At 41.1% G+C, this 23,530-nt stretch overlaps 1 protein-coding gene across 1 annotated transcript in view; it reads right to left on the reverse strand.

Annotated features, from left to right (window-relative positions):
* Positions 1–23,530, reverse strand: part of RELN (reelin) — a 440,736-nt gene that overhangs the window by 72,493 nt on the left and 344,713 nt on the right. Inside the window, exons 29-37 of the mRNA XM_072965186.1 lie at positions 17,292–17,449; positions 15,836–16,043; positions 14,247–14,323; positions 8,538–8,696; positions 8,163–8,351; positions 7,348–7,621; positions 4,458–4,598; positions 4,176–4,353; positions 768–852 (exon numbers count right to left, since the gene is read on the reverse strand). Of these exons, the coding sequence (XP_072821287.1) occupies positions 768–852; positions 4,176–4,353; positions 4,458–4,598; positions 7,348–7,621; positions 8,163–8,351; positions 8,538–8,696; positions 14,247–14,323; positions 15,836–16,043; positions 17,292–17,449 (1,469 nt within the window). The remainder of the gene's footprint in view (positions 1–767; positions 853–4,175; positions 4,354–4,457; positions 4,599–7,347; positions 7,622–8,162; positions 8,352–8,537; positions 8,697–14,246; positions 14,324–15,835; positions 16,044–17,291; positions 17,450–23,530) is intronic.

Consider the following 23,530-nt stretch of genomic DNA (forward strand, 5'->3'; position numbering starts at 1 on the left):
TAGACTATTTTTTGGCATCATTGCATAAGCTGACTTATATTCACAAAGAGGCTTTAGAGCCCAAATGCTTTCGAGGCAACTTAAAGTGATCACAGGTTGGGCTTTCTGTACAAATATAACTCAAAATACATACCAAATCTTGGATTTTCACACAATAGTATCTCTCTCTCTTTCTCAGACATGAACACATGTCTTTCTGTATTTCACTTAGGAAATATTACATCAAAAATTTTTTATTCTATAGGCATCATGATTTTACAAAGGGTCAAACATTTAAATCTCAGGACATACACAAAAATTTACTGGAAAATTTATTGTATCCAAATGGCATTATTTGTCAAGAAAATCAATTAAAAGTCAATATGAAAGGTCAGAATGACACAGTTGTCTTTTAGGGTTCACATCTGTAAAAGAAAACCCCAAATTTCTGTAAGTTAAATTTTTTTAAATTTAAATTTCTTTTGGCTAGAAAGAAGTGGTGGAACGAAGACTTGGGACATGATTATAAATTAAACTACTGCACAATTAGTAATGATTACTACACCATATATGAAATTATTCTAAAATGGATAGTTATCTTACCATTATATTAAGATGAATATATATTACAGAAGAACATTTGTGAGCACACGCACTGAAATTTATGTTAGCTCTCCCACAGAACAAAATTTGCGGGCCTCGAATCTGTTATTTCTTTGGGGAGGAGGAGTTGTACATGGGGCTATTTGTTTGAAGGGAAATAATTCATGCCCATAGAAATGACTTACCTTTCGCTATAAATCGAAGTGAAAACTGGACATACATTGTATTGGTGCAGTCTAGATCTCGTGAAATGATCATCCGTAGTCCCTCCTGAAAACAAAAACATAGGTGTTAAGCAATCTTATTTCATTTGTAAGATTATTTTCCTTTGATTTGATATCTCTAACTTGCTAAATAATAGACATATCATGATCATGAAGCAATATTTGGTCCAGTTTGAAAGGAAAAATCGAGCATTTCCCCCTTTTAAAGGCTTTCATTCCCTAGGCCTGAATAACAACATCTCACTGTCTCAACTCTAAGTCACACTTTGCTGTGACTCTTACAAAAAGCTGTGCAAAAATGATAGCATTACATATCTATAGGCCTTTTAAAAAACAGCCTCCTTTGATCACAGCATGCTGTGAGAGGAGTAACAAGGAAACAGATGGAAAATGTGCCAAGTGCTCCAGCTGGAAGCTGGGAGCTAACAGGTAACTTTTTCAGGGTTCTAAAGAGTCTTAGGAACTTCCTCCTTTGCGTGCTCTGACAGCCCCAGGAGGCTCTCATCGAGGCTGACACAACACCCTTCAGTTGGTCAAGTTAAATAAGGCATAACTAAGCAAGTCCCCAAGCCTCGGCTGAAACCGTTCATGCAGAGAAGCCAAGGAAGGCGGAAAGCGATCACATTGGGTTTAGCAATTTTTTCTGCTAATTAACTATTTCTGGTGGCCTGGGATTGACAGCTCCATAGCTTGTCTTCTCCGTGTGTACACAGGCTTGCAGTGACAGCCAAGAAAATAAAATTTCACTATGCAAATGTCATAGGTCCAAAAAGGCCTTTCAGTTTCTCAGGTGTAAGTGAGATGCCTCTTGGGTGGTGCAGGGCTGTGGGATACGGAGTGGTCACTGTCCACCGATTTCTTAATTCTCGACTAACAAATACCAAATGTAATCTTAGGCAGAGAAAGCAAATTCTTCCTCTTCTTAACATTTATTATAGAGCACATTCCTCAATAGCTGAAAAAATTTAAATAGGACTAATTTCGTCATAGCAACCAAACACTGAATGCCTACAGCATGCTGGGTTCTAAAAGAACCACTTTACTCCTTTTAAGCATTGATCTCTCCTAAGGGAAAGATAGCATTTTCTTCCTGTTGCAGATAAGGAAACTGAAAGTCTGAGAGGGACAATAATTTGCTCAAGAGTGCATAAGTGATGATGGCAGGACTCGAACCCAGCTGTGTCAGATTCTGAAACGTATCCTCCATCCTTTATAAGGTATCAGTGTTTTGTTTATTAAATCATCGTTTGGCTTGGGGAGAGATGTCCAGGTAATGTTAGATTTAGAATTTGAGAATTAGTTGACATCGTAATGAAAAAGCAACTGCATTTATTCCCATCCCTGAACTTCAAAAAGCATAGACTCAAACTTCCAGGATAGAAGGTTGCCATGTAAAAAAAAAAGTCTCTTATTTCCACTCTTGTTTTTCTTTTATCCTAATAACTCACTGCCCTGCTCCGTCCACGTCACTTGATCACTGTCTGTTCTTCGTGTCTTGATATCTTTACCCTCCCCCTCGTGCACTTATAAGCACAAGGCCTTGGGTGTTTTTCGCAGCTTGGTGCCATGTAGAGGCTAAGGTTATGGGGAAAGTCAGCTTCTTTATCTTATAACGAAAATGCTGTGAGGTGAGTACTTAATAGATCCAGCTAATAAATATCCCTTGCTAACATCAAGGTAAAGGAATATGATCACTCTTTCCCCGTGATTATGGAAAGTAGTATAAAATTGTTCCCAGGGGCCAGTACAAGTCAGCCATAAAAGGACCCATTTTACAGTGTCTTGTAGGAACAATTTTGTTGAAAGTGGGCATGATCTGTAACATGAAAGTACCTTTCTTTCACATTTTAAATTCTGTTGTAGTTAAGCACAATACATAATTGCCTGCTGGAACTGTCACGCCCTGCTTCTGCATCTATTCGAGTTCACACACATGTTTCTTTTCTCATCCTTTTCCAGGTTCAGTAATCCATTTGTGCTAAATGTAAGCTATTTTAATAGCTGATAGTACTCCTGAATCTATAAACATTAAAAAGAGACTATCATTTCCTTTCTCACAGAAGAATGCCTTTCTAGGTCAAGCTACAGCACAACCATCTGCATGGCCCACGCGAAGCCCTCTCCACGTCTTGCAGAGCTGATAGGTAATGTGTCTAACACAAACAATGCTTGGCTGCCCTTGCATTTTGATGGCTAAAGGGTAAATATAAAGACGGTATGTCTTCCTTGTTTACAGGATCCAGAGACCAGGTTAATTCTACTGCTTAAAATTTTATCAGGTAAAGATTTTGGCTTCTTTGGTCTTGTAAACTGCTTCAAACGGATAGTGGCTACGAGAGCCAAAGCCTTAGACAAGACTGAAAAAACACAAAGGAATAGTAGTTTCCACCCTGCAATGTCCTGTCTCAGTTTCTTCAGTCCCTTATAACTCTTAGTGACTTGTAAATCTCTCCGGCCCCTGAAGCGTTTTTTTTCTCTTTCATTCAAAACTTGAGAAGAACTCTGGATTCAAACAAGGATGATAGCCAGCATCTATTAACCATAATTGAAAAAAGTTCCAGGGTGTCTAATTTTCTAAGAGTTAGGTGTTAATCATTATGGGTGTCCAGAAACTCATGCAGATTTTTCTTCAAGATTTCATTTGCACACCTAGATTAGCCGATTTCCCCATGCTGAGAGACGGGATGTGGCATGTATTCACATATAAAGACGTGTCAGTTCAGCCCAGCCTCACACAATCGCCTAACAACCCCTAACCAATATCCAGGTTGAAATACAAAAATATACTAACACTACACTAGGCCCTGGTTGTTTATCTATTCTGTATGTAGTAGCTGACACAGAATTTTAGTTTTCTCAGTTTCGAGAATGCTATTTAACTTGACTTAAATGTTTGGTTTTCCTAAAAGTCACCAAATGGCTCTACTGGCAGGAGCAAAAGAAAGAAAAAGAAAGGAAAAAGCAAAAACCTTTCAGAAAATCCTTTTTTAAGATATTGCAAGTTGAATATTTAAAAACATATAAAATGCTACATCCCAGAAGTCAAGATTCTAGAAACAGTATATATGTGTGTGTGTGTATATATATGTATATACACACACACACTGTATACATATATATAACATATATATCTTACATCTATAATTCCAGGAGAGAGTAAAGAAGGTCTGATCACCAGAGCAGAGAGTAAATTTTATGCCTAAGTGGGTCATATCAAATGACTGCCATGAATATAAGAGGGAACATGACATGCGCTAGAGGACAATGACAGTGTATAAAACAGTACGTCATCTGAAAAGAAATGCATCTGTGTGGAGCAGTGAGTAAAGAAAGGAATTTCAGTGGCAGTGATGAAGAATCTTATCTGACCCCTTTAAAAATGAGCGAGGTTCCAGATTTGATGGTTTCACCATTCAGATTCCCCCTCTCTGCACCGTACACTTCAGGCCAGAGGTCGGGATGTAAGTTTCCGTTGAAATCATCTTTAAGAATCGAGGGCAGAGGGAGGAAGGGAACACAGTAGGTTCCACCAAAGCCCCGGTCACACCTAAGAAAAAAAGGAGTGGAGAAAAGGCATTATTTGTCGTGAGTTCAAGAAGCCATTTTTATTTTTCATTGCAAAGAAAGAAACTGCCAGTTTTATTAACTTACACACAGCGTCCAGCGTCACAAACCCCTCGTCCTGAGCACATCCAAGGGCATCCCGAGGCCAGCACGACATTATCAATAGCCCAGGAGTCAGCCCCCACAGTGTAGTTGGCTTGGATCCATCGGAACCGGGTCCTGGGGGATCTAAGCAAACAAAACAAAACAAAAGACCCACACTTGGTTTGACTGGCAACCTTCAGAGCACAAAAACATTGATTTCAATTCTTCTGCTTTCAAGTGCCCTCCTCTGGGTTCCAGTTCCTTCTTATTTAAGACTGTTTTCACACCAATAGTAGATGTTGTTTCCTCTTGACCCACAAACAGAAGAGTAGAAAACATGCTTGAAAAACATTTCACCATTTCCTTCATACAAGCACCTCTGAACATGTGTGAGATAGGAAAGTTACTTTGAACTACTGATTTACTCTGTTTGAACTAAATGCAGAATTTAAGTTTTTAGTTTAGTGTTTTTTTTTTTTTTGCTGAAGTGCAGTTGATTTACACTGTGGAGTTAATTGCTGGTGCACAGCAGTGATTCAGTTATACATATATATATTCTTTTTCATACTCCTTTCCATTATAGGTTATTACAAGTTATTGAATATTGTTCCCTGTGCTGTACAGTAGGACCTTGTTGTTAATCTATTCTGTAGTAGTTCACACAGAATTTTAGTTTTTGCTTTCAGGCTTTCACTGCTATTGAGTACCGGGGAAGAGGTCAAGGATGATAAACATGAGGATAAGTTGGAATTTTACAAAGTTCTTGCCATGAGGGCTCTGTCCTACTGCCCCTTAAATGGCTTCTGAGACAGTAAGTGGAAGCCCTATCCAATTTCTGCCTTGATTTTGGTTCCTGAGGGCTCGACTCCCTTAAAGGTGAGGACTAGTAATGGTAACGATACACTCCTATTTTTTTTTTAAACTATATTAGCAATCTGTTCTTTGGAATATACTATCAGAAGACCGCTCTACCTAGAAATACGTGCAGCCTTCCCAAACAGCAGTAGTAGTGTCTCATTCAGGAACAGACTGCACGGCAGAAGCGTGTTAGTTCTTTGGAACGTGGAACAGTCGACTTGAAGTGGAATTTCAACAGTAACATTTTTCAAGTGCTACTGTTTCCCCTCCACAAGTTCTTCCTCAAGGCAACACAGCTGTCAGCGTGCTGGCTCTGAAGCGGACATCTAATCACGTCACCACTCAGCTTAACACCCTTTAAATGGTTCCCCCACACACGCAATGTCAAGGCCAAACTGCTTAATATGACACACGTGGCCCCTTCATCGTCTGCCCTCTTCCCTTGCCTCATCTTTCCCTGGTCTCTCCTCACAATTACACTCCGACAGCCCTGAATCCTTCAGTTTCCCCATCAACGCATGCCTTTCCTGGTCTCTGGGATTTTGTTTTGGTTTACAACAGCCCTCGCATAAGCCCTCCTCACTCGGACAGCTCTACTCACTTACTTAGACTCGGCTCAGACATCAGCTCTTCCGGGGAGTTCCCTCCAATCTCCCCCAGCTGAGTTAGGTAGTATCCCCCAGTGTTTCAATATTCTCTCTGAGTTTTGCCTCTGTTGTCATTTGACGGCATGACTAACTGTTAGATATATGTTACCCTAAGTATTACACTTCGATCCTGGCATCAGCTTATTCATTCTGTATCAGAGTTCTAAGACACAACAGATATTCAACACATGTTTGTTGAATAAAAATAAAGTGAATAAATGAGCTACGAGTGAGCACATTCTTTAAAGCTTTGGGATTGATAGGAACTTATTTTAGGTTAAATACTAAAATGCTTTGGTTTCCTGTGTTTTTTATTTTTATTTTTTTCCTGTCACTTGATTTTACATCTCTGAACCACAACTGAATCAGGAAAATTGAAACCACTCCAAGTATTTAACACAGAGAGAATTTACTACAAGAAACTGGATATACAGTTAGTGGCAGAGCACAGGGGCAGTGAGGGAACCAGAGTTTAACAGTCAGGAAGCCACTACAAGTCCAAAGATGGCAGGATACAGCAAGGAGACATTGTTGCCAGTGCCCAGGGGCCAGTGTCACAAGGAGGAACACCTCAGGGGAGCTGGAGCCACTGAAATTGGCCAAGAAGCCCTTAAGGCAGAAAGGGAGGGGGAGAGGAATATCCTGGTTTAACTTTATTCCCGCCCTCCTATTTCTTGCCACTGTCTGCCACTCTCTAAATCCATCAGGAAGCCAGCAAACCAGGAGGCTGGCAAATGGAGCTTGCAGAGGCCAACTTGCCTACAATTCAGAACAGAGCAATGGAAGGGAGATGCAGGGGTCTGGGGGGAGCAGCCCCAGGATGGTACAGTCTCTAACCAGCCACCATATTAATTCCTAGAAAGATCCCCAGAGTATTCAAATGCCTAAGCCACAGAAGCGGGAACCAGCTGTAAGCCCTACTGTAACTCCCGAATGTGATCTGAAATGCTGGGGAGGGGAAGAAAGGTGTAAAATGATAAGAACATTCCAGAAGAATGAACCTTTTACTCTTCTTGTGGTACTGAGATTTAAAAAAAAAAAAAGCACTGAGGATACTCTTCCATATGTGATGATTTCATAAACTGCTTCATGGGGAAAAGTACCAGTTTGGTTATTGGTAGATGTTTATCTTTACAACAGTTTGAATCTGGCGGGTAGCCTTCCCTGTTGCTAAAGAACAGAAAAGTTTAGCCTTGTAATACTCTCAGAACTCCGGACCACATCTAAAAACTGCAACCCAAAGCACCTGAACTTTTCTCCCCCCTGGGACGTTCTTATGCATAATTATCATGAGAGACTAATAGAACTGCCAAGTGGCATCATAATTATTTTCCAATTAGGGGACAGAAACCTAAGGTTCTGACATGTAGCCAAATGATAGTTCTCACATGGTGGAGAATGGAAGGTAGACAGTGATCCGCTTCCAATTCTGGAATCTCTCGGAGGTGTAAATTGAACTCTCTGTGTAGTGCAGACAGCCAATGGTTGGAGGAACACACTCTTCGGTGACAAGATGCCAGTCCCTGCCATTGTTCAGAGAATACTGGAGCTGTACGCCGTGGGAGGCGCTGAAGGGCTTGCTGCAGCCCATGCTCATTTCAAACTGCAAGAAGGTGGAGGCTGACACGTGAAAGTCCCAGGTCTCAGCATAACGAGGTTTTCCTACAACAAAGGAGAAGTTTAATGGTAGCGTGTAATTGTGCTCTCTTTTCTTACTTGGTGTTTATGTTTGCCATGCTTTCAGTAGCCAAAAAAGAAAAAAAAAATCATGTCTTATCTATAGCACCTCTCCTGTGCTTTGGCTTTCCGTCTCATGCAGACTATTTTTATCTGGTTAGCATAGACTCGGAAATATGGGAGGCTGCTCACTCGAAAAGCTTTACACCTTGAGATGAGCTAATATACAGTCTGTAATTCTGCAGATTATGAAACATGAGAATGTCTTCAGATAGATATTTTTGCCCTGCTTTTAAGAAACCTTAATCACATTAGGCATGCCCCATGAAAGACAGTTCCAGGGAAAATCGTCGTTGGGCTCAGCAAGTTACATTAGAGAACACCACAACTGTTTATTTCCAAGAGCCTCCCTCAGCGCAGGCAGTTATGCACACAGTTTTGCATGAGAGGATCTCCTCTTGGGTTTTAGTTAATTTACTCCTCTAGTTAATTAAATACTCTTCCTTTATCCGGTGAAAATATATACCTATGTTTTCGGTGAATATCAGAGCGGTATCCATAGAGAGGCAGTCAATGTCAACTTGACCTCCTTGGATTCGATACCAGTTGGCTTGCAAATCTAAAGAGCCATCAAATTTGTCCTGAAACCCAGTTTGAGAGCTGTCATTCACTCCTATAAGGACATCATCCAAGGCCCACTGGGCTGAATGCTTCCCTGAAATCAGATGAATAAAGGCAGTTAGAGAAGGTTCATTACATAGAGATATGACTATCTTTATGATTGTGGTTTTAAATCAAATTATCTAGAAATTGACAGCAAATTAAGAGACACATAATACAAGGTGGCTTTAACTGGATGATCTAAATGCTCCTAGGAAAGTGGGGGTGAGCAGCAACTTGCCATGTTGGGGTTGCCACCATCGAAAAGCTGTTGCAGGCGTCTTTGCCTCTCGTGGCAGGTCGATGGAGATGATCTGCGGTTCCAGAAATGACATGAAGTCCAACTCTCGAAGTAAATGCCAGAGAATCCCATTGTCATTTGAATACTGAACAACAAGCCCTGAGTTAAAAAGACATAAATCCAGTTACTTGGACAGCTTTCCTAGAGGCAAAAAAAGAGGCAAGAACAGTAGTTTTTAAAATGGCAATACTGCAGTAGAAACTTCAAACTGCATCTCGCAGAATGCGGGCACATTCATCTAACTTCCAAGGAATGAATTAGTAGACCTGAAGGCTCATCAATTTCTTGACAGTTTCTAATGTACCAACTCCCAGGAAATGGGGGAAAAAATACATAAGCCCTTTTAAAGACCACTCAGCTTTGTATGAGTGATGAGTGGGTTGGTAAGGGGAACATAAAAATCCACTCCAGATTATGTATTTGAATTTTAGATTCTGTCCTGAACATTACAAAGTCTCTTATCATTATTATATACTCAGAAGAAATATCTCAATCTCCCAGCACAAAATCAAGTAGTGCTCTTTGCCGCCAAAGCACCAGACGGGAAGCACAGTTCAATCTGAAATTCTGTTAAGCAGAAGGATCCATTTACTGGCACTTCATACTTCGTCAGGCTTTGGTCACAGAAGAATGAATGAAGCCAAGTGATGAAATAGCAAAGCAGAAGAACTCCCTCCCCTCCAATGTTAGTTCTGCCTTCCTTTCTCTGTGTCACCTTTTCCCTTCACTTATCCCATCTATCCAGCCTCCCTCTGCCTGTCACCTAAGGGATGTGATTTAGGGAACTTCATATTAAAGGTTAAGGTGCAATTTCTGCTACCTCTCCCAGAAACATTTTTATTTTAGAAGAGGACACAAGGATAGGGTAATGCTGAATGCAAAGGAAAAAACTGCTAGTGACAAAATAGCGGGAGTCAACAGGAGACATATATATAAAACCATCAGCAATTAATAATATATATATTTTATTTATTGAGAGGAGCAGTGGGCTTTCTTGGCATCTAACTGCCTATTCCATAACTGCTCCTAAGACTGGCACTGCATATCCACAGTTATGACTGGGAATACTAAAGTATTTTCTGAGTATTCACAGAAATTATATTCAGTAAAGGTGCATTTGTTATATTAATTTTATTATATTCTAACCGTTTTGGAAAAGTTTAAGTCAGTCACTATACATACAACAGCTCTTTAGCTTCCTCGTTACTGACTGACCAGAACATCTCAATCCCTTTATCATGCTGGAGAGTGAAGAGTTTACTAAAATTAAGATTCAAGAAATATTATGGTAAAATAGAGAACTAAAACAAAGTCTTTTAAGGCTAATTGACAGCACATGGAATGACTGTCGTCGCCACATCTGACAAGGGATGATGCCAGGAATAATAACGACTAACATGCAAAAAATTAGAAATCTCCTACTGTATTTAAACTAGAAGAAATCATCATATTGGATGAAAGGATAAAAACAGCTCGAAGAATAGGAACCCTCTGGGGAGACAGTGTGCTGTGTACAGGTGCTGACAGGGGTAGCTGGAGCTTCAAGGGGTGGAGGTGAGACCCACGTGCTGGAGAAGGGAGGGAGTCACACCAAAGTTCCTGAAGAAAACTGAAGCTGGGCTGTTTCTCATCTTTATTCTAGTCAAGGTGAGAGTGTCTGGCAAAACTAGTCTCCAAACCTTGATGTTTACTCAAAATGTAGTTTTTCATGTGGATATTAATTTGTATTAATATGGTTTATACTTAATAAGAGAGAATGAATGAGTGAATGAATAATTTAGAGAGTAATCTGGGGTGACCTACTCAGAAAGCAGATTATGGTGCCAGAAATAAGCATCATGAGACTAAAATCTCATTGGTGGTTGCGTAGTACCTTCTACTCAACGTACCATCCAAGAGCCAGCACCTGCACCACTTGGGAGCAAGCTCTACCTGTGGCGTTTTTAAAACATGTCCACAAATTCTTTGACACTTCTCCTTTCGAGCAGTGGAGCTTGATTCTCCTCTTTTGGAGTATGGTTGGACTTAGCAACTTGCTTTTAATAGAGTATGTTGGAAATGACAGTGTGGCTTTTGAGAGCTGGTCATAAAAGGCATTTGCACTTTCTTCCCTGCTCTCCCTCATGGCTCTCTCGGTCCGAGGAAAGTCAGCTGACAGGTAGGGAGGACACTCAAGCAGCCTACGGACAGGTCCACGGGAAGAAACTGAGGCCTCCTGCCAACACCCATGTAAGTGAGCATCTTGGAAATAGATCCTCTAGCCCCGGTTAAGTGTTCAGATGACTGCACTGTCCTGGCTTTTGTCTCATGTGCAGCCTCTTGAGAGAAGCAAGAAGCTGCACTTGAATTCCTGACTCACAGAAACTAGAAGATAACAGATGTTGCTTTAGGCCACTCAGTTTTGGAATAATTTGTTATGCAGCATACCACCCCAGTCCTACTGAAACAGAATCTGCACTTTAAACGCTCCTAAAGGAAAGGATTCAGAGGGATGTGAAAATCCGAGAAGCATGGCTCAGGAGGTCCGCACTCCATTTGGTTTCTGCTTGCTGCCTTTCTTGCCATTGGCTCTTCCAGAAGGGTCACATGTACCTGCAGGCAGCAACCAGGTCTGCAGAGATGAGCACCCCAGTTCTGAAGGACAGTGGAAGGCTTCCCAGAGAAGTATGAAAGAATGGAGAATTGCAAGAAAGGGAAACAGCAGTATCTACATCTTACATCAATTTCTGAGCCTCATTACCTGTGTCATCTAAACACCATCCCTCTGAATAAATCCAGCCATTTTAGCTCATCCACCAAGTGTCTAAGGCACATAAAACATTTCCCTTTTAAAGTTACAGCTCCATCTACGTTTTCTCCAGTCTTACTGAAAATACCCTAATTTTGATTTTAATTCCAAATATGTAAATTGAGCCTTCAGCTTGAGTATGCAGAAAATCTTGACTTTCATCACTGGAAGAGATTTGTTCAAGGCTTTAGGCAGATTTACATTTTAACAACCAGTTTTCAATAGAAGGCTGAGAAATGCCTGTGGGATGTAAATTACATGGCCAGCAGTGAGTTCCAGAAAACAGCTCAGAGAAGTTGGGAACAAGTTGCGAGTTCCTAGAGGAATCCTAAGGGAATAAACCCCATGGGGCAGAAGACAGCATTTGTGATCAGAGGATAAGCACGGAGCCCAGCCTCCTATCAGTAAGCAGATGCTTCCCTCTACTCTCTGGTCAGACTTGGTGTTTGTTATTTTGACTACTTTGCTCGTATACAAATAGGGGCGGGGATTTGTAATTTTCAGAAGAGTGATGCATATGCACAGTTGCTACATTGTCCCAACCAGGAGCTGTTTTATTTATTCTTGGGTTTTTTCCCAGCTTTTTTGAAGTGTAATTGACAAATAAAAATTGTATTTATTGAAGGTGTACCACTTGATGGCTTGATATACATGAACGTGAAATAATCACAATCAAGCTCATTATATTCACCACCTCACACAGTCATCATTGTGTGTGTGTGTGTGTGTGGTGAGAATACATACGACCTCCAGGATTTAAATAGTAATTTTATTACAAGGTTAAAGACAACATTAAAATGCTCTACCTTTGCAATTAGAAAACAAGGTCTCCGGAGAGCACCCTGTCTTCCTCTGCAGTCCCCAAAGCTCCTGCCTCTGCACAGACAAGGTGCTCTAGAAATACTCCTTTGTTTTGAACTACACATGGTTTCTGTAGGCTCATTCTGTAAACACTTAAATCAGATGATGTTGCTGCCTGACCTAAAAGCCTTCGGGTGGTTTCCAGGACAGGTGGATTCTGATCCCTCCTCCCTACCATGGCCCGCAAGCCCTGCATGACCTGGCTCCCGCCCCTGGTCCCTGAGCCCTCCCCCACCCTCACCAGCCCCAGGCTGCCTGGCCTTCTTTCTGTTCCTCCAACCCACAGCTCTTTTCCACCTCATGACCTTTGCTGTTTCTTCTGACGGGAAAACTCTCCATGAGCTCTTCACGTGCTGGCTCCTGTTCACCCTTCAGGTTTCAATTTAAATGTCACCTCCTCAGTGAGCCCCTGCCCGGACCATTCTATCAAAATCAGCATCTCCCCCGGCATAAGTTTACTTTCCACCTCATCGGCTGAATTATTTCTGTTTAGCCTGTCAGTCTAACACCCTGCTTATTTCTTTTCTTTATTGTTGATCTTCCGACTCCTCTTACTGGAATGTAAGTTTTCTTAGTGGAATGCTGTGCCCATCAGCACCACTCTGGTTCCTTCCATGCTGGCACGTGGTAGTTTGCATTTCTTGTCCCCTTACCGCTCTCTCTCTCTCTCCTTCTGCCACAGGGCTGGCAACGTCCAGAATATCCCCAGCAACTGCTTCACTATCCTGGTGGCTGGAATGAGGACCTCAGACCCACGAGGAAAATGTAGCACAAGGGACAAATCTTTTTTGTTTTAACCCACAGAGATTTAGAGGTTGGTTTGTTATTGCAGCATAACCTAGCTCATCATGACTGACGCATCCATATCTTGGTGACACTATTTCAGTGGCACCTAGAACAGTGTCTGTCTTAGAGCAGATTCTTAATAACGATTTGTCAAAGAGATTAGAGGGTGCAAGATAGTCTACGTAAGTTCCTAGACTGTTGCTTCAGTAAATAGATCATCTGGATAATTACCAGACTAAAAGTACTGACATGCTTAGGAAGAGTCATGGACGCTTTCCGTTAGTGATGATATAGCCAAGGACACTTAGAATTGATGAACAGAACTGTAGGTAGCTCTGCTGACTAACAGGTACTACAGTGTTTAACCCAACATGTTGTACACACTCGTGCCTGAGACAATAACAAACTTAGAAGCTGCAAAACCCTGCACGTGCTTTTCATGAGATCAAAGTTTGGAGGAGGACCTGTCTGGATTTCGTACTAGGAACCAACTCACATGCTGGGTCCCTTAAGGGATGCTATCATATCTCTGGATGCTTCAAGGCTTTGCATTTGCTTCAGAATTGAATCACGGAAGCCAAGTGGATGCCTAGAGAGAGGGGAGTTTTGGGCAAGGAGAGGCATTATGCATGTTGGTTACGGCACAGGCTTGGAGCCAGCGTGAGTGGTTTGAATCCCTGCTCATCCGCTTTCTGACTGCGCGATCTTGGGTAAATTACTTGACCTCCCTGTGCCTCAGCTTCTACATCTGTAAAATAGGACTAATAACAGTCCCTATGGCAAAGGGGTATGGTGAGGATTAAATGCATTAACAGATAAAACACCAGGAATACTGGCTTGTACATAATAGGTGCTCAGTAAAAGTTCATGTTTATTATCACCAAGAACTGCTCCTTCTACCAAAGGATGCTAGTGCCTCCAGAATGTTTATGCGCAGGAAGTAGAGTATGATCTGCATTCAGTAATACTGTATGCAACCAGTTCCTAGCCCCTTCTCTGAATGTAAAAGTCTCTGCAATTTCTTTCCTCCTTTTTTAAAGCTGTAAAAGAGCAGGTTTCTCAAAAACAGATATACGTTGACCCAGAGCTGACATGTTTTTCAGGCTTAAGGACCTGGATGAGGAATTTACAGTTTACAAGATCCCAGCCAAACTTTGGAAGGAGAAAGAACTAATTGCCAATCATAATATTTCTATGGAAATAAGGCAGCTTACCTTCATTTCTAGCTCTTGGTTTGATGCAGGTAATCCCTGAGGTTTTGCTTCCAATCTGTATATAAAACTGAACGAGTCTGGGGGGAAAAAAAAACCACTTCGTTTACCCACAAATAGGTGAGCTCAGAAGAGATCAAGCTTTCGTATTTTGACACATTAAAAAGAAAAACTGTAATTCTTAGGTATTACTTGTAGACACAAAGGGCATATGACAAGCAGAAACTACACAGGTTATCTAGTAAGTTAATTCTGTAACCATTTTAAAAAGTTAATATGACCATTAGTTTTATTCTGTAATAATGATTTAAACAAAAGGAAACAGTTTAACTCCGCTTCACTCTGATGGTCTCATGTAATTTAATGAAATTACCAAAATGGGAATTCCTTAAATCAAGATAATACTATCCTTGGAAACTCAGGAGGGAAAATCTAACATTAAAAAGCTGAATGCTATATTTGTTTAGGGCCAGGTAATTTCCTGTATTACTGATTTAGGTTCAGTTTAATTTATTTTTATTTTTATTTTTTATTGAATTGTAGTCAGTTTATAATGTTAGTTTCAGGTGTACAGCAAAATGATTCAGTTATACATACATATACACACATATATACTTTTTCAGTTTCTTTTCCATTACAGCTCAGTACAAGAAACTGAATATAGTTCCCTGTGCTACACAGTAGGTCCTCATTGTTTATCTATTTTATATATAGTAACGTGTATCTGTTACTACCACACTCCTAATCTATCCCTCCTGCCTCTGCTCTTTCCCACCTGGTAAACATAGTTTGTTTTCTATGTCTGTGAGCCTCTTTCTGGTTTGTAATAGATTCAGTTTAATTTTTCACCACTGACACTCACTTAGGGTGACTGATGTAAACTATGTCTCATTCCACAGTAAATCAACAGAGAGTGCCTGACAGGCATGCCTCCGTGAGAAGGACTCAGAAGGAAGGAGAAAGAGATTGAAGGCAGAAAAAAACATGACACAGAACCCCAGATTTTAGTGATGATAAGGTCTAAAAGTTTCAAATATTTCTTCAGCATCCTTTCTTCCAATTCTAAAATAATTTAATTGATTAAAAAAAAAGCACAGTTTCATTTTAGGTGTGCTACTATTTCACCTGACCTTAAAACTAAACAGTTATTTATTTCACCAGTAGGTGTCAGTGTAGGTATTTTCAACTTCTGGAACAGTTTTCAATAAGAGAATACAAAGTTAGATACACGGGGTCATAACATGTTTAGACACAGAATTTAAAGTTGAAAAAAATTCTTTGTCTCTCCTGGTACATATTAAAGTCAGTGTCAAATAATCTTCATAATAACACCAAACTTTAGAAAACCAAGCTTATAAATATTAGACACGCAGGCCTTGGTGATGACTGTATGCCGATTAATGAATTGTAGGATCAATTTTGCAGAGACTACCTATTCTATGATAAAGTTATGCTTCATTTTTATGTATCAGAATCTATATAGAGAAACATTATTTTGTAGACCCTCAATAACGGAACAGAGTGTTGCAGCTGAGACAGCACTGCGTGCTGAGTACTATGTGCATGGAGAAGTGTACCAATTAACTACCCACCTGATGTTCCTGGTGTCCAGAGGGACAGTCCTTGCCTCCCTTTTCCCGGAGCCACTGAAGTAGAGCGATTTGCCGTCATTAAGGATTCCACAGCCGGTCCCAACCTGGCCTCCGGTTATCTTGTACCACAGAGGGCTGAGCTTCCCCTCAAACCTATCGAACATCTCACTGGGATTTGGGACAATCGACACACAGGTTCCTTGTGCGGCTTCCGAGAAAAGAAATACATAGGAGAGAGGCTTCTTTACAATCATGGAACCTTAGAAGGTACAGTCAGCACACGGTCAAAGGAAGCATTGCCACAGGTGTTGTGGGAAAGAAACCATGTGAAACTGTGAGTCTCACAATTGCCTGCCTGAAATACAACCACACTACCGTCACCCGAAACGTGACTCTAATTCTGTAACTTTAAATTTTTAGAGAGAAGTTGGGAACCACACATTTACATGATTTTTGTCACTCAGAGGATTTGTGTAAACTGAGAAACAGATTTTGTCCACAATAAAATGTGCTTGCTTGTTGTCCTTCTATTAGAGGATCGATATAGGGAGTTAGTCCCAGATTTAAAAAACACCCCGAAACCACAAGTGACAGGGCTCTCCCTAGAAGGCCTGCAACAGCGTATGTTTTTGCCTTTGGTCACGTACCCGATGAAGGGCAGAGTGCGGAAAAGCTGGGCAGGATCCTTTGAAGTTGCCTCCAGGAAAAATTCTAAAAAAAGATTTTGAAGCTTATAATATTTTCAACAATTTTACTCTTTAATCTCAGCTCCCTTTTTATTTTTTCTCATAGCAACATCCAAGGGTGACTGTGGTTAGAAAATACTTCTCTTATAAAGTTCTCTTTTGGCAGTCTCGGATTTATCATTTCATAAGTTGATTTTTACTTTAAATGTATAAAATTAGATTTCTTATAAAAGCAATGTGAAAAACACAGGCAGTCAAGTGGTTAAGAGCTTGGGTTTTGGATTTAGAGAATAACTTTCAGGGTTTGAAGCCTAGCTCCAGCAACTCCTAGCTGTGTGGCCTTGGGAGAGTTGTTATACCTCTCTGTGCCTCAGTTTCCTCAAGTGTAAACAAGGACAATAACCATAATATGTTATAGGTTTGCCTTTTTATTTATTGCTAGAATTAAAGGAGGTGAAATAAAAATAAAACACCTGCTATAGTGCCTGGCATGAAGTAGAGACTCAAGCAATGTTACTATTATTACCGTAACTAATAAATAAGTCTCCTTCAGGAATGAAATGTGTGTTATCATGTTTTTTCTTGTTAGGCAGCTCAAAACTACAAAATATCTCAGCACCTCATTTGCCTGGGTTACAAATTCCTACAATTAGGACTTAAAGAAGAAAAAACCTCAGGCTCTCTTTCCTTGGAAGAAGTAACATGAAATGCAGTCACTAGAGATGAATATTTTATAAACCAATCATCAGACATAATGTCTGCAGCCTTACCGGTGTACCCCAGGTCACAGAAACACACGCCTGAAACGCAGTCCCCGTGGCCACTGCAGTAACTGGGGCAGGGCTCCGATATGTACACGCCATCCAGACCAAAGGGAGGCACGTTCTTCTGTGAGCTGCTCTCTTGGATCCATCGGAATCTGGTCTTACTGTTGGGAAAAACAGCTCACGTGTTTCTTGTACCAGTATCTCACACCAAACCATCTACAGAATGGTTCAGAAAAACTCCAGAGAGATTTAGTGTTTATTTGGAAATCGCGCCCACTCGATTGGACACTTCACCTTCATAAGGTGTCTCTCTCAGATCTTTCCCAAAAGTTCTTAATTTTTTCTTTAGCATAAATATTTCAGTGTCAGGAGGATTCCAGCTAAAGAAGATTCTGATGGCCACAAACATACTATGGGTTTTCACTTGTATATTTTAGAAGTCTATTTGGAAATTTTTGAAACCAGCAAATAGAATCTTCTTTGGTAGGACATTTAAGAGGACTTTGGCTATTTGCCATTTGCAGGAGTCTAGTAGGAAAGAATCAAGTTTGTACCGGCAGCTCTGTTCCCACTTGTTGCCCCCCTTGCCTTCACTTCTCATCTTCAAACCTCCAAGATGCTCACTTTGTAAACTCTTAGAAACCAGCTGGGCTGCTAACGAACACTGGTAACTGCCAATGAACAGAAGAGCGAACTGGTCCCAGCGCTTCGAAATCCTGGAACTCCAGCAGACTGGGCTAGTTTTAGTTTGAGATTGCCAAACTAAAACCTGTTCCAGTTGCATTCTCGTTTTTCCAACCCTTTCCACACATTTCTTTCCAAATATAAGGAGACTCACACACATCTATAACTTCATACCGAGAAGACGCCTCTTCTTTCTCAGTTCTACTGACATCAAAGAGGGAAGATCAATTAGGCTACCTAGATTCCAATTAATTTGGCTGCCAATATTTACAGACTTTTGAGTGAATCCAGTCTCTTCATAAACAAGACTAAAGAATCTTAAAGATGAATGAAGATTGTCAAAGATAACTATAGACGAGGATGGTTCCCTCTCCCCTCTATTATTGTGAAAATGATACAGCAGTATCAGAACACATTTCTTCCTGGCTCTTCAAATAGCTTTGGTAATTTGGCAACACTGAACCACAAACCAGGCTTTTTTCTTTATTATTTTAAGTGACCTACTTTGGGCAAATTTGCAAATGAAACCAACAATGTTGTTTACTAGGTTTAAAAGTTTTCAGAGATTAATTTCTACTAATGCAACTAAACAAATTCTTTAGTGTGTCAGGAGGAAGATGAGCACGTCTTTTATTTCCTTCGGAGCTAATTCAAAATATATTGTTCTTATTTTTTTAGGCAAAAGACAATTGAATTAAAGATTAGAAAAAGAAAGCAAAACCAAAAAACAGAAAGAAAAAGAAAAAAGAAAGTACAGTTGTGGAATCACGAGCTTTGGGAAAGTTCCTCCCAATGGGGTAGTAATGTTATATAGCCCATGAAGATATTTTTCCTTTCAAAAGAAATAAATGGAATTGGTGAACAGCATCTTTTGCCAGTTGCTCTTGAGGAAAATGGTAAGGTCTCTGTGACTCTTCCAAAAGATAAAATGCATTATCTATGATAAAAGAGGAAAACATGCCAATTCCCCGACAGGAGTCTTCCTTAATTAGAAGTCATACTTGCCTTTTCTTTTTATGTTTCTGTAATAGAACTCAGAGAAACGTGGATCTGTAATTTCTGCCCCATAGAAAGGAAAAAAAGAGGGAAGAACCACTTCTCTCCCCCTAAGATCTCTCATCTGGACAAGATGAGGGCACCTCTCTAACAACTGCTCTGTTTCATGGAAGAAGTGGGTGCAGAGTCCCAGCAGCATCCAGGAAGGCGAAGAGCCCTACCTGTAGGTAGAATTCTAGAGGCTTTGGTAATCTGATAGTGAATGAAGGGCGAGTGAAGCCCTCTGACCCATCTCTGACTTCTGGGGTCCTGTAACTTTCATTATAAAAACAAGAGTCAGAGAGATGAGGCACCCCTGTTTTTAGACCCTACGGCTGCTGTGGATGCGAGAAACAGAGTGTGCCGTTAACCTGGAAAGGTGAAAGACCTCAGGAGCGCAGTATTAAGGAATCTGCATGTAAGTAAAGGAAAAACAAAGCAAAAGGAAATGATTAGTCCTGTGGTTAACAGACTGAATCCAGGACACGGTGAATTACAGCTGAGAGTCCAGCTGGGAGCCTGTATTTCAGGGTGAAGGGGCAAGAGATGGCACCTCTTTGCCTTCTTCCAATCTTTGCTAGTTGGCTTTTGGTTGGAAGGTGTGCAAATCAAATCAAGACAGGTTTCATGGATCGCAGTGTAAGCACGCTTTGCTTCATTTTCGTTTCTCCAGGTTGTGCCCGGCTCCTGATGCCCACTGCTTTCCTGTTCTCCTGGTAGCGCCACCTTGGGACTGAATACAAGTAATTTAGCAACGTCAGGGTTGCTGGAAGGAGAGGAAGAACTAGTAAGGAATTTACTAGAAACATAATCATAGAGAGACCATCGGAAGAAGGGAGGAAATAAGTAGGCCCAAGTTAGCTAGTGAGTGTGTAGATTCCACATAGTTTATCTTTTTTTTTAAAACAGAGAAGCTATAGCTTTGAAATGATTAATATTAGTGTGTGTGTGCACACGTGTGCGTGTGCGATCCATGCCTTTCTAAGGAGACAGCAGAATGCAGAACAATGATTTCCTGCTGAACAGCATCAAATTTATTTTGGAAAACGTATTTTAAAAAGGGAGGTGTCTTCAATCTAGCTAATCACCTATTGCTGGTCCTTATTCCTCATTCAACCTCATTCAACCTCAACTCAATGTACAAGTGCCTATTACCTGCCAGGCAGTGCCAGGGCTAGGCATACGATGGGGAGCAGAAATCCTACGTGATTCCTGCCTTCTGTTGCCCACAGTCGAGTGAGAAGACACATTTATCAACCCCCTGCACAAAGAAATTTAAGCATGCAGCTCTGGTAACTATTACCATTAAGAAAGTCATAGAGCCAGGAGAGCATGTAACAGAGGTCTCTGACCTGACAGCCAGGAAGCTCTGGGAAGGAGTTGGAGGAAGTGATGATTGAGGAAAAGATGGAGTTTAATCTTATGTAATTTTACTAGAAATAAACCACAGTGCGATTCAACTATTCAAATCACTGAACAAAACTTCCCCTTTGTCCTGCGTGTCTCACTCAGATAAGGAAGAAGTAAAAGATAGCAGTCCCTCTCTTTGTCCCCTTCCCTGATTGTCACCTTTGTTTGAAGGATGCCTGAGTGACCAGGAGAACCAGTTTCTACCCCTGCCCCTTTCACCACCACACTTCAGTGGTGTTGCCTCTGCCTCCACCTCTCAAACCAGGAAGCACAGACTTGCTCGTCCTGTGATGCATGATGGTGAAGGAGCCATTCTGCAGAAGATTAAGCAACAGTGTTTCTAGCCCTTCCCAGAGAAATCAACTTTTTGCATTCTGCACAGGAAACCTGGAGCAGGCTGTACGGTTGGGGATGAGAGTCAGGAGGGGTGTACCAGCAAATATTTACCACCGTCAATGTATCTCCTCTGTAGGCAGGAACCAAGAGTGTTAATATAAGCACAAACCACTCCTTTGAGAAAATCAGCTTAGAATTATTTGTGACTATTACAAGCATGCTGCCTTGTGGCAAAATAGCTCTAAATTCTAACAATTTTCACACTTAGAATTCTCAGCTTTCCAACACTGCGTTTGGAGCTATCTGAGTTTAACATATTGCAGCAGGAACAACAACAGCTCATTTACTTGGGTAAAAGTAGAAACATATTTACTATTCTTTAGTAGAGAGCTCTCTGTCACAAACGCCATCAACCAGCAAGCTGGATGATACTCAAATGAACTGGGAAGCCAGATCCTAATGATTTCTTATTCCAAAAGCTGAGGTCCAAGAAAATATTGATAAATTGGGAACCTCAAAATATTGGCTCACTTTGTGATGCTAAGGACAACCTTCTCTTATTTCTCAGTTATGGCCTCACCGATGGGGTTATTCCATTCACCATCAAGCAGACGGCAGCATCAGATTCAACACTGTATTATCTGGCTTTGGGGAATCAAACCAGAGTTGTGTTCCTTGGCTCCTGATTCTATTGACTGCTTTCACAGTGATGTCTTCCAGCATCCTGGTATTCTAGTCACTGCAGCGAAGGTTCACCACTCAATGCTCTCCAGCTCCATGGCAGGCTGCACTGATCTATTTGGAAGAGCTGTGGTTGGGCCACAGTTTCAGAAAAGCATGGGGAGAGGAAGGCAGTGGTGGAGGTGAGGATTACAAGGGCTGCACTGTTACATGCCCACCTTGAGATGGGCAGAAAGTAGGATGAAAGGGCTATTAAGCTGCAAACACAGATACCTTCTTATAGAAAAGGAAAGATGTCTCAGAGAATGAAGCCTGGAGAGCAGAACCAAAGGCTGAGAAGAGTAATAGATGAGGGAACCATCCTGTCTTAATCAATAGACCTTTCTTGCCCTGGACACTGCTCGTGGAGGAGGGAACCCTAGTAACAAACTGTCTTGCTGGCTTTTAGAATCCCCATGGCCGGTGGTTGTTGTGTGCTTCCCATTCGTTTTTTTTTTTTTGAGTGGGACTGTCTATTGTGGTTATCTTGTCAGTGTCTCACCATGAACGTTGGATAGGGGTGGGCTGGATTGCTTGGTTTTTTAGCTCATAGGTCTATGGGTCAAGAGGAGCCTTATCCAGGGAGTCACATCCGTACCCTAACTTGATCCAGATCATGAGATCAGTGACTGAGTGCCTGATGCTGTGATGGGATGAGACTCTGGGGGGCTTTGAAAGGAAAGTGAGTACACTTGCCTGTGGGGGAGATGTGAATCATTGAGGCTACGACTAACTGTGGTAGACTGTTACAATAACGCCCGCCAATGGATCACACCAGCTAGTGTAGATCTTCCTCTATAATGTGACTCTTCTTTGCTTCCTATCCAAAAGGGGAGTCTGTTTTCTCACTGTCTGAATCAAGGTCAGCCTTGTGACTTGCTTTGGTCACTAGGATGTGGCAAATGAGATGAGGTCTTGCAGCTTCTACTTTTGTTCTTTTGGAACTCTCAAACCACCTAATTGTGGATACGGTTATGAATACTGGGATGGATACTGGAATGAAGATTGCATAGAGAGAAAGATCCCACTAATCTCAGACACTATAATCAACCTACCCACTGACTGCAGCTACATTACGAAGCCCAGGAGAGATCAGCAGAAGAGCTCACCCAGAGAATCCTTAAACCACGAGAAACAATAAATCACTGTTGTCTTAAGCCACTAAGCTTTGGAGAGGCATGTTGAATACTAACAGGTAACTGCACAAATATTCTCCTAGGCTCTACTGAGGAATATGAACAAGGAGTAAGAATGATATTTTTCTTTTACAAGTAATGCATCTGTGCATTCCTGATCTTTTTTCCTCCCACTGGTTAAGAGATGATAAGGTCTGGAAATAGCTGCCTTGGATCCAGAGATAGAAGTTGTGTGTTTAGAATGGCAGAGACACCCTGTGTGCCTCTGTGTGTGTGTCTCAGCATGAACTGCTCACCTTTGAACTATTATGCAAGAAAGAATGGACTTCTATCTTGCTTAACCCTTGTTAGGCATTTGTATTTGTTTCTCTGTTATAGCAGCTGGGCCTGTATCCCAAATGAAGCAGAATACAAGCCAAGTTCTTCAGTTTCACTAAAGGTCAGCTCATCAACTCTGCCACTAACATACCAAGTCATTTGAGTCGCTCAGTGATACACAACAAAGCACACTGGCATGTAAAGACAAAATAATTACTCATAAGTTGACTTGAACCCACTGATCTATAAATTCTTTCTTGGAATCGTTGGCATTTAAAGATTATATTTCAAAGTTTAGTAGATTAGCACAGAAACTTGTACCTCCTGACCATACAAGCTTCTTCCTCATCTGGGAAGTTTGTCTCCCAGTCTATGGTATACTTTTTTGAGGGATGTACATTATGTAATGAGGGAGGCAGGGGACACAACCAGTTTATTCAGCTGGATGTAAATTTGGTGATCAATTAGGTGAAAATATTACAGACAGAGTGGTCTCTACCAATGTTATAAATAAGCCATTCCTATATATTGCTACCTTTTATCATCACATCAGTCAGGATGAAATAGGTTATGCTGTGGTAACAGTCTCCAATCTCAGGGGCT

The sequence above is a fragment of the Vicugna pacos genome, chromosome 7 (genome assembly GCF_048564905.1).
Source record: "Vicugna pacos chromosome 7, VicPac4, whole genome shotgun sequence".
In the NCBI taxonomy this organism is placed as follows: Eukaryota; Metazoa; Chordata; class Mammalia; order Artiodactyla; family Camelidae; genus Vicugna; species Vicugna pacos.